The sequence below is a fragment of the Zootoca vivipara genome, chromosome 6, assembly GCF_965207765.1.
Source record: "Zootoca vivipara chromosome 6, rZooViv2.hap1.1, whole genome shotgun sequence".
NCBI classification, from domain to species: Eukaryota; Metazoa; Chordata; class Lepidosauria; order Squamata; family Lacertidae; genus Zootoca; species Zootoca vivipara.
In genome coordinates, this window is record NC_142589.1 from 77,842,308 (window position 1) to 77,853,983 (window position 11,676).

General features: G+C 49.9%; 1 protein-coding gene and 1 long non-coding RNA gene across 2 annotated transcripts; one reads left to right on the plus strand and one right to left on the minus strand.

Annotated features, from left to right (window-relative positions):
- Window positions 1-1,662: 1,662 nt before the first annotated feature.
- LOC118086165 (homeobox protein MSX-1-like) lies at window positions 1,663-8,285 on the plus strand. The gene is made up of 4 exons (XM_088672708.1): window positions 1,663-1,807; window positions 4,539-4,668; window positions 5,671-5,837; window positions 7,227-8,285. The coding sequence occupies exons 2-4, from the start codon at window positions 4,596-4,598 to the stop codon at window positions 7,356-7,358; spliced, it is 372 nt and encodes a 123-aa protein (XP_088528834.1). The 5' UTR covers window positions 1,663-1,807; window positions 4,539-4,595; the 3' UTR covers window positions 7,359-8,285.
- Window positions 8,050-11,259, minus strand: LOC148685474 (uncharacterized). Its single transcript, XR_015950710.1, has 2 exons — window positions 9,605-11,259; window positions 8,050-8,958 (listed from the first exon to the last, which is right to left on the minus strand). It is a non-coding gene; the product is annotated as an uncharacterized LOC148685474 (long non-coding RNA).
- Window positions 11,260-11,676: the final 417 nt, after the last annotated feature.

The following is an 11,676-nucleotide window of genomic DNA, read 5'->3' on the forward strand; positions in this document are numbered from 1 at the left end:
CACTGGAAGGACAGATCCTGAAGCTGAGGCTCCAATACTGTACTTTGGCCACCTCATGAGAAGACTCCCTGGAAAAGACCCTGATGTTGGGAAAGATTGAGGGCACTAGGAGAAGGGGACGACAGAGGATGAGATGGTTGGACAGTGTTCTTGAAGCCACCAACATGAGTCTGACCAAACTGTGGGAGACAGTGGGTGACAGGAGTGCCTGGCGTGCTCTGGTCCATGGGGTCATGAAGAGTCGGACACGACTACCGTAAACAACTAAACAAATAGGAGGAGGGAGGGACCTTCGGCACATCAGGGGCTGTTGAGGTACAAGGCCCGCCAGCCTTGACTTGTGAGCATCTGTCTGTCTTGAGGGAGAATGGAGTGTGCTTTGGGGGGGGGGGTGAAGTCAAACCGCAAGCCTGGGCAGTGTGTCTGGAGATCCCGGGCTTTCCAGACAACAAAAAACCCACAACTCTCTTGGCCTCGCTGGTCCAAAGGAAAGCAGAGCAATGCATTTGGCACCAGCTTGGCTGCAGGAGTTGCCGGAAGGAGGCATACAACCGTCTCAGGGACTGCACTCCGGATTTGTGTAAGGTCTCCCAAATATATCTTACAAGCAGATTTTGCTCCTCCTAGAGGGGCTTCTTTCTCAGCAAATCTAAAAAAAAGTAGTATAAACACCGACAACTGGGAAACACTGGCCTGCAAGTGCTTCTTTACCAAAGATGTCATGCGCTTTGAAGATGCTCGGACTCAGGACGAAAGGGAGAAACGTGCTAAGAGGAAGGCATACTTGGCAAACCCTCACTGTGATCAACTCCCGCCTGGAAACCTATGTCCCCACAGTGGAAGGACATGTGGAACCAGAATTGGCCTCCACAATCACTTACGGACTCGCTGTTAAAACCGTGTTTATGGAAGACAATCTTACTCGGCTCAATCTCGACTTTCTGCAACGTGGCTCTCCCTCTAAAACGTAGTATGGAAATGCACATGCTGTTTTTCAATCTCCTATTGTATAATTCAGTCTGCGTTTTTTTACTCTTTTGCATAAATTAATCTTCTATTAGTCACACAGTGTGAGGTGAGGTCAGAGCTATGAAGGATATGAAGCCCATCGTTTTAAAAACTGTAAATCTCCTTCAGCCTTTCTTTATGCCTTCCAGGACTTGGTTGGTCTGCTTCCAATCATATCTGCAACCACGAGGCCTAGAAACATCCTCTGTGGCTTTTAAGTGAAAGCTAAGATACTCAGGGAAGCTGAATTATGTAGCCAATATTGCATTCTGCAGCTTTCCCCCCATAGTTCCATGATGTGATGAGTTCAGACCGAGAGGGAAAACCTGGAGTACAAAGGGAATTTTCTTCAGAAAAGAAAACGTCTTCCACGTGGTCGAATTGGGGGTTAATCCAATCACTTAAATTCTAGTCTGCCTTTTCCCTCAGTTTCTTATTCTCAAATTTCTGAAATTTCCATTTTGTTGTGTGCCAGCATTCAGCTGGAATTTCCCCCCTGCTGCCTGAGTCTTTTTCTGCCCATTTGACCAGCCAGTCAGATGGACTTCTAACACACACGTTTACCTGGTTTTAGCTGGTTTCCCAGGAGCTTTATTGTGTAACGGGGGGGGGGGGGGTGCAGCTAAGATTGGGTTACCCGCTGCTCCTTGACTAGGGATTAGGAGGAGGGGAGGTAATTAGTTAATTGTGCTCTTTTCCTGGTTTCCTTTTGTGTCCCTTCTAGATCCTTAATCCTAGAACCTGTGGCTGGATCAGGCTTTCTCCTGACAACGCCTTGGGAACCAGGGAACCGCCGAAGGTAATGGGAGCCTCTTTAGAAATATGATTCGGGGTGACAAGGACACTATGGGGAAGGGAGGAGACAAGCACCGAAGAGAGGGGAAGGGACATGGGGTCAAAGAAGAGCAGCCTGGAAAGCTCCGTTTAGGGGTGGAGGGGGGGCAGTCGGGGGGGCAGCTGTAACCCCCCCCCAGGCTCTTACCTGCTTCTGTTTGGTAAGGAAACATCCGTAAAATAAACCAGGTGAAAACGGGATGCTCTTTGCAACTTCTGCAAGTGGCCTGAGTAGGGCTGTAGCTGGGTGGTAGAGCAGCTGCTTTGTCCCGGGTTCAATCCCCGGCGTTCCCTGGTAGCACTCAGAGAGAGCTCTGTTGGAAATCCTGAATAGCTGCTGCCAGTCAGTGTAGACAGTACTGGACTAGGTGGACCAATAGGTCTGATTTAGGAGAAGGCACTTTTCTGTGCACACAAGAGAGCGTGGGCCCACATGGAGATTCCTTGGCATGGTTGCTCTCTGGTGGTGCCACTGCGCACAAGTGGATCTTGCCTCTGTTATGACATCCAGGCTGGGGCTGGAATCGTAACCCTACTCACCTGGAAGGAAGCTCCTCTGAACTCGATAGGACTCGCTCAGAAGTGAGTGGCATGGGCCACATTCGCACCATGCAATTAAAGCACTTTGCCCCAAATAATTCTGGAAGCTCTGGTTTTCGAAGGGTGCTGGGAATTGTTAGGAGACACACACACCCCTCGTTCCCCTCCCAAAACTACAATCCCCACAGTTCCCTGTGAAGAGGGCTTGATTGTTAAACCATTCTGCGAATTGTAGCTCTGGGAGGAGAATTGGGGCCTCTCAGCACCCTCTACAAACTACATCTCCCAGAAATCTTTGGGGGAAAGCCATGGCTGTTTGAAGTCGGATGAGCAGAGCTTGGGTGGCCATCTGTCATGGATGCTTTAGCTCTGGCTTCCTCAACCTCGGCCCTCCAGATGTGTTGAGACTACAATTCCCATCATCCCTGACCACTGTTCTTGCTAGCTAGGGATCATGGGAGTTGTAGGCCAAAAAACATCTGGAGGGCCAAGGTTGAGGAAGCCTGCTTTAGCTGAGATTCCTGCATTCATTCAATCATTCATTCATTCCGTTAGCCAAGATTCCTGCATTGCAGGGGGTTGGACTAGATGACCCTCAGGTCCCTTTCCAATTCTAAGATTCTGTGATTCATAATGCTTTTAAGTGTAGGTGTGGATGTGGCCATGGTTAGGGTTACTCTTTAAGCTGTTACGGTATACTGCACATTGGAAAACTTCAGCTGTCCCAGAGAGGGCTGCTGTGCTGGGTTCAGGCATTTGAAAGTCCCGCATTGTTGCTCTGGTTGCCAATTCATTTCTGGACCCAGTTCAAAATATTGTCCCCTGTATATATTGGGTTCCAGTTTTCTCCAAGGGATTCACAGTCTCCATTACACCTCTCCTGAAGGCTTTGTTTCAGTGCTTTTAAAACTCCATTGAGGCATCACTGCAGAATCCATGTCAGGGCCAGCGTCATATTCCTGCATTGCAGGGGTTTGGACAGGATGGTGCCTGGGGGTCCCTTCTTTGATTCTTCCTCAGCCCCACAGGCCACATGAGAAAAAACCATCTTGGACACAGGCCAGGATCTGGGCCCCAGAACCTTTCCTGGGTGCCAAGACTTGGCTGCGGGCCCCCAGAGGCAATCGAAGTGGCTATCTCGGAGCATGTGGGGAGTGCCGTTTGCTGCACTACTGAGAAAGCACAAGAAAAGCCGACTGGATCAGGCCAATGGCCCATCTAGTCCAGCATCCTGTTCTCACAGTGGCCAACCAGATGCGTGCAGGAAACCTCAAGCAGGATTCGAACACGAGAGCAACTCTCCCTTCCTGTGGTTTCCAGCAACTGGCGTTCAGAAGCACAACTGCTTCTCCCGATAGCCTTCATGAATTTGTCCATTCTCCTTTTAAAGCCACCCATGCTGGTGGTCACCTCCTGCAGCAGCGAGTTCCATAGTTCAACCGTGTACGCTGTGTTGAATAATTATTTTCTTTTTATTTATGTAATTTTTTTGGTCCTGAATCTTTCAACGGCAGCAGATCCAGGAGAAGGGCTCAGGTCCAGATCTCTCCCCCCCCCCCGCTCCTTCCCATTCTAAATGAGTGGCCAAAGAAAGCTGAGGGCGGTGAGGATTTGTCACTGATTGCTACAAACTTCTTTTTGACCTAGAAGATCAGGTGTCCCATTCAAGGCCTCCTCCGCCTCTGCCTGTAACAGGAGACTTTGGCAACTGGTAGGTGCCTTCCATCCCCGACAGATTCGGCTCCTGTCAGGTGATCTTATCCCTCCTGAGCAGGCCTCTGGATTGGTCCCAGGTAAATCCCTCGCAAATCTCCCTCTGTCTCCACCAGCCCAGCCCCTGGCTCTTAAATATAGGAGGTCCAGGCAGTGGCAGCTCTTTCCACGCCTTGCCTCTCCCCCAGAACCCGCCGGCTGAGCCCACCAAGGAAGGCGCCATCCGAGCTTCAAGACAAATGGCCAACACCAGCTTTGATGGTCCCGGGAGGCGTCCCCTGTCCCTCTTAGTTAGCAGAGAAGGGGCTGCCACCTTGGCCCCCCAGATGCAGCTGAGGCAGCCTCTTTGGCATTATCCGAGCCGCTGGGATCTCCTCGTTCCACAGAGGACCAAGCCTACCCAGCGAGTGGCTGATTTCTCCATCCGTTCCATTCTGGCCCAGGATGGCTCTGGAGGGGAAAGGGAGACACACCAGGAGTCGGCAGAAGGAGCAAGCGCCATGGGATGGGGTAGCATCTCTCAAGGCTACACCTGGATGCATTGCGGCCGCTTCAAGCCCCCTCCCGTTCCAAGTAAGACCTCGGCACCAAAAAGTTGCCTCCTTTGCCTCCCAGGACTGCACTGGAGGAGCCAGGATAAAATATGGGTCTTGTTTTGAGCTCCCCCAGGCGAACCGCTTAGTCAATTTTTATCCTGATTTGCGTACGCAAAGCTTACGCGGTGGTTAGACTGTGCCCTGACCTTGACTAAGCATTTGTTCTGGTTTGTTGGCATGGATAGCAAATATTTGTGCCTCTTTACTGTATGTGCAGGTGGCGCTGTGGGTTAAACCACAGAGCCTAGGGCTTGCCGATCAGAAGGTCGGCGGTTCGAATCCCCGCGACGGGGTGTGCTCCCGTAGCTCGGTCCCTGCTCCTGCCAACCTAGCAGTTCGAAAGCAAGTCAAAGTGCAAGTAGATAAATAGGTACTGCTCCGGCGGGAAGGTAAACGGTGTTTCCGTGTGCTGCTCTGGTTCGCCAGAAGCGGCTTTGTCATGCTGGCCACATGACCTGGAAGCTGTACGCAAGATGAGCACCGCAACCCCAGAGTCGGTCACGACTGGACCTAATGGTCAGGGGTCCCTTTACCTTTACTGTATGCATGTAACTGCCTGCATTATCTGTCTCTCTGCAGAGGTATTATTAACCAAGAGGTCTAGAAACTTAGTCAGCAGATGGTTTTGCCAGGGATGGGCCAAAGGCAGGCATGGGGAACTACTGGCCCTTCAGGCATTACTGAATTACAACTCCCATCTTCCCTTTCTTTCTTGGACTGATGGGAGTTGTAGCTTGGCAGGGGTCAATGAGCTTCTTAATCTCAGGGTCGTGGGTTCGAGTGCCGCATTGGGCGAAAGATTCTTCTATTGCAGAGGGGTCCCTTCTGACTCTACAATTCTATGAACACCTGGAGGGACTTTAAAGGCACAGGTGTCCCAGGAAGGTGGCACAGGAGGTTGTGCTTCCTGTGCCAATTCTCCCAGCTCATCAGGAATGTCTGTTCAGGTCCTGACCTGGGTTTTCTCCCTTCCCTGCAGAGATGAAGCAGACGGGCTGCAGCCCCCGGCCCACCTCCCGAAGCCCCCGGGTGCCATTCTCTGCCTCTCAGCTGGGGACCCTGGAGAGCAGCTTCCAACAAGCGCATTATCTGAGCACCGAGCAGGTCAGGGAGGTGGCTCTGCTGCTGGGCCTCACGGAGAACCGGGTAAGAAAGAACCCTATTCCTCCAACCCTGTGGGCTCAGCTGGGATCATGTGCAGCCCCCTAGGGCATCTCTGCATGCTGTAGCTCTGCCACCTCCTGCACAGCAGGGGGTTGGGCTGGATGTCCCTCGGGGATCCCTTCCAGCCCAACAGTGCTATGACTCTATGATTCCTGGGCCACTGAGCTGCTCCTGGAGTGGTCCTTGCCCCTCAGCTTTGTGACAGTGCCTCCTGGTGGAGCAAAGCGAAGTTGCTCTTGGGTCTGGGAATCTGCAGCCTTCTGGACGTCATTGGACTCCGACTCCCATCAGGTAGCACAGCAATGGCAAGGCACCATGGGAGTTGTAGTCCAACAAGCTCTGGAGGGCCGCCAGTTTCCTCTACCTGTCCCCTGGTGCCAGGTGGGGGCAGGGCACTTTTGTCAGGCTGAGGGCAGCATTCCCCCAATGGGAAGCATCTGGGGGCCACATGCCAGGGTTGGGTGTGGCCAGAGGCAAAAAGTGGGTGGAGCACTAAACTACGACAGCCCAATTGGGTTTGAAGCAGGAGTCTTTTCTGCTGCGGATCAAACTTTGGGTGCTTTTGGGTGCAAAACAGATGCTGTGTTGCTGAGCTAAGGCCCTTCCTTCCCTTTGACATGTTAGACACCAAACCAGTCTAACTATTGTGGTGTTTCAGAAGAGGCGCTGGGAGCTGCAGTTTCAAGAGGCTCCCTTGGGAGGTTGTGACTCTCTTTCCTTGCAGTGTTTTTTTTTAAAGCAGAGGTTGGGCGCTTTAGTTGAAATTCCTGCATGGCAAGGAGTTGGACTAGATGACCCTCGGGTGTCCTTCTAATTTGACAATTCTATGAGATCATTCAAGCCCCGCGGACCCCCTACGAAACCAGTTGCTGGTGTGTTTGTGTGTGAATTCTTAAAAGCATCCCGTTTCGATGGAACTATTAGAATTGTTCTTTTCCCCCCAACTAAGTAATCATTGCGGAGGGTCTGTGTGTGTCAGGCGGAACTTATCCTTTCTTTATTTATCACATTCATTCCCCACTTTCTTCTCTGAGGAGCTCCAGGTGGCGTGTATGGTTCTCCCCCTCTTCGGTTAATCCCCACAACAGCCCTGCGAGGGGGGCCAGGATGAGAGGCAGACAGGGACTGGCCCAAGCCTTTGCACCCAAGTGGGGATTTGAACCCTGGTCTCCAGGGTCCTAGTAGTCTAGTCCACCACGCTAGCTCGTGGGAGAAGGCATTGACCCATTTCCAATTTTCGAACCCATTTCTCTCTTCCATATTTTTGTAGAAACTGACCAGGGGGGTGAGAATCCCAAGTGGGTCAAATCTGGGCGACAAGCGACTGACCTCCTCTTCCTCTTTTTTTCTCTTTCTCCCCCCCCCCCCAAGGTGAAAATTTGGTTCCAGAACCGGAGAGCCCGAGAAAGACGAGACTTTCTGAAGCAGCACAGCACTGCCGCTGCCACCCCCAGTGCCAAGGAGACTCCTCTACAAGGCCAATCCCCCTTGGGTTGGCACTAACACCAGGGGGAGGCAGGGTGAACGGGGAAGAGGGGAATTGGGGTAAGGCAGTTTCCTAACCCACCCCAAAAAGCCTGCTGCCTGATCCAGAAGCTTTGGACTGCAACTCCCATCAGTCCTTGCCCGCACTGATGGGAACGGTAGTCAAAAACACCCGAGGGCACCAGATTAGGGAAGGCTGGTGCAAGCTTTTCAGGGCCTGCATCCCTGAATTCTGCAGCTGTCAGGGAGCCAGCAAACCGGTTCATTTATTTTCGGTCATGCTTCGCCCGCAGCCCACCAGATTTCGCCCTGTGCGACCAGTGGCCCAGCCTTGTGCTGTTCATGAAATATTTCCGCTGCTGTATGGTCCCTGCCTCCAGCGTCTCGGAGCCACTCAATCAGCACGAAAGGGGAGCTTTTTAGCCACTGCATGCTCCAAAGCCGAGCCTTTAGGGACGCTGGAAGTTTCGAGGGAATCGTGCGCAAGTTCTGTGACGTACAATGGAAAACACAGCTTGGGTCACAGAAGATAGTAGATCTAGCAGAAATGTAGCACATATGGAACACTGATTGTGGCAACGTATCCCTATTATTGTATAATTGCAAGATTGCATCATGGTAAGATTCAGAATTGCCCACGGCGCTACTAACTGCTCATCATATAGTGTCAAATTGCTCCTTGCCAGAATCTGCTCCAACTCTACCGGCCTTACTGTACCCTTGGCCCAATTCAGGTATCTGCATTTTTTTTTTTGCAATTTAAAAATTGGCAACTAGGCTCCCCAAGGAGTTTGCTCTTTTTTTCCTTATCTGCTTTTCCTTTTCTTTTTTTAAAGTACCGGAGGGCTCAAAATAGTGGCTGTGCCAATTGAGCTCCTTAGAGACAAAAGTGGGATATAAATGCAATGAATGAAATAATAGGTAAATAAAGAAACGGCCACAGTTTATCATGTCCATTCATTTAAATGAGTCTACTCTGCAGACGACTGATGTTGGGTACAGAAACCCTGATATATTTGTTTAAGTCATTCCTAGACCGCCCTTTGTAATATCTACCGCAGAGCAGTTTATAATGCACCGCTCCATAAATATAGTAATAAAAGGGGTAATGATAAGTAATAAAAAACCAAAACGCAAATAGATTATTCCTCTTTTGAATACAGCCCCATAGACTCCCCTCTACCCCCCGTGACTGCCTCTCCAACCTTCTTCAGCTGCCAACGTTTTTTTTATTAACTGGAATATTTATTTATTTTTGTCATTAACATATTAACTGAATTTATATAGCCGCCCTGTAACAGGAAGTTCTATTCGTATCAACTTTTAATTGAATTTACAGCTTGCTGCAAGCAGGATGGTCTGAGTCAGGGACCCAATTTCTGTCACTGTAGCTCCCCCTTGTGGCCAATGGCAATATATCCCCCCCATTTCCCCCCTACATTTAAAAAATGTAGGCAATTCCAGAATAGGCTACTGTATTACTTTTTAGGGACATTTGGGAGTAAACGTCAAGAACCTGAATGACCATCATGCAGGTTCTTGAGGTTTTGACCAAGTGATGAGCTGAAAGTGTGATGTTGACGTTAGCATATTTTGCTTTCTAGTTAAACCAAACTACCTGTCAACAGTGAGTCAACAGTGTGATGCAGCAGCTAAAAAAGCCAATGCAATTCTGGGCTGCATCAATAGGAGTATAGCGTCTAGATCAAGGGAAGTAATAGTACCACTGTATTCTGCTCTGGTCAGACCTCACTTGGAGTACTGTGTCCAGTTCTGGGCACCACAGTTCAAGAAGGATACTGACAAGCTGGAACGTGTCCAGAGGAGGGCAACCAAAATGGTCAAAGGCCTGGAAACAATGCCTTATGAGCAACGGCTTAGGGAGCTGGGTATGTTTTAGCCTGGAGAAGAGAAGGTTAAGGGGTGATATGATAGCCATGTTCAAATATATAAAAGGATGTCATATAGAGGAGGGTGAAAGGTTGTTTTCTGCTGCTCCAGAGAAGCGGACATGGAGCAATGGATTCAAACTACAAGAAAGAAGATTCCACCTAAACATTAGGAAGAACTTCCTGACAGTAAGAGCTGTTCGACAGTGGAATTTGCTGCCAAGAAGTGTGGTGGAGTCTCCTTCTTTGGAGGTCTTTAAGCAGAGGCTTGACAGCCATATGTCAAGAATGCTTTGATGGTGTTTCCTGCTTGGCAGGGGGTTGGACTGGATGGCCCTTGTGGTCTCTTCCAACTCTATGATTCTATTATTCTACCAAAACAAAACCAGAAAAATAGAAATGGATTGGGAGCACAGGAAAGTAAGAAGCTGCCTTTTACCAAACAGGACCTTTGGTCATCTAGCTCAATAGTGCCTGCACTGACTGGCAGCAGCTCTCCAGGCAAGGACATTCCCAACCTCACCTTATGGCCTTCCCTTAAGCAGGACATCTCTACAACCAGGTAGGGGAACTGCGCCAAGAGTTAACCACAGTCAGCCAATTAATGCTCCCATTTTACAGGTGTGGAACACTGACAGGTCATCCAGACTTCCTGTTCTGCCACATTTCTAGGCACAGGTTCAGGCTGTGAAACTTCATGTCCAATAATTTTGTTTTGTTTTTGTCCTGGCGTTGGGAAAAACATGTTGTTGTTGTTTATCCCATACAGTGAATCAAACCTGCAGCCTTGGCGTTATCAGCACTGCACTCTAACCAGCTGAGCTATCCAGGCATGCTATAATTCAAGTTTTCCCAGGGAAAGCACCGGGACAAAACAAACAAACAAACCCCAGTGCTCGGGCACAGAGCTTTAAAATGCCTGGAAAGCACAGCGCAAAAGGAAGTCTGGATGAGCCCTGAGGTTGAGAGAGAGAAGCAACTGTTCCACCATACTGACCACAAACCACAGCAGAGAATAATTTTCAGCAACCCTCTCCCGGACATCTATCCCCATCCGTAGATTCCCCAATTACCTTCTTCCTGCCCCTGTGTTAAGGGTTAACCTGCTCGGAGTATTCAGTTACCTGGAAGTGTGCAATGCAAACAGCTCCCACCCCCTGCTGCAGGAAGACCCCTTCTGTGCAGGGGGCTGCCTTTCCCCACTGAGCCTTTTACCCTGACCCCCAAGAGCCCCACCCCACCCTTTCTTCAGCCTCCAGAGCTAAGGTAAACACTGAGCAGCCCAAAAGCCCTATAGATGTGGGTCCAAAGTCTACGCTCGCCTGATCAGCTTCGAGCTGGTTGTGCAAAATCGGCCTTTCTCGCTGCCTGAATCTTTCCCCCCACTGCTAAATCTTTTTTCCCTTTCGGCGCTTTGTTCTGCATTCCGCATTCGTTTTGTCTGGAACAGCTTGCCCCGCACTGATTAAAGAAGCAAAGAGGGAGTTTGTTCTTTCAGTTAAAAATATCCTTGAGAAAAGCATAATTGCCTTGGAAAGAGACAATTGCCAGCTACAAGGGGATGTCGCTGGCTGCTGCAGTGAATGAAATGACAGGCCATCTTAATGCTGTTGCCAGTTAAACACATGTGCCCTGAAGCTAAGATGGCTATCTCCCAGACACTGCACTCACCATCTGAGACCCTTCGTGTGCCTCCTCCAGGAGAGGTCCGGAGGGTGGCAACATGAGAACGGGGACTTTTTTTGCAGTGGCTCCCCGTTTGAGGAATACTCCCCATGGAGGCTCACCTGGCACCTTCATTACATATCTTTGGGTGCCAGGCAAAAATGTTCTCCATCAACCTGGCCTTTGGCTTATTAACATTCTATGTCCTTTTAAGTGTGTTTGTGGGACAGGAGTTATGGGTTTTTGTTCTTGTCTTTGTTATGTATTTTGTGTTTTTATTTTTGTATTTTTATGCTGTGAACCGCCCGAGATCTTCAGGTGGAGGGGGGTATATGTATTTAATAAAATAAATAAATGGTCTTCAGAACGACAGAGTGTCTTTGTGATACCTTAAAGACTGAGGGCTGACGCCAGCGAAGGGCCAATTTTGCACCATTTATTTAAAGCACTATGATCTCACTTGAAAGAGGCATACACACTCCAATAGAGAGGTTCCGGTTTCCGCCGGCAGGAATGGCGGACCTGTTTTCCATCCCTCTGACCTTCGTAAGGAATTTGGCGGTTGCTAGGGGAGTAAATGGCACCCCCCTACCCTCTCCGGGGGTTACGGAGAGGGGCCGCTGGCCCGCGATGCCCCCAGACCCACTCCGACTGTTTATGGAGTGGGGGGAGCTTGGGCTGAAAAGCACTTACGAGGGCCAGGACTCCCGGACGCTAATCTGCATGGCGGGGATTTCCATGGTTAAAGAAGATAATTAGGCTTAAAACTATGGACATACTTC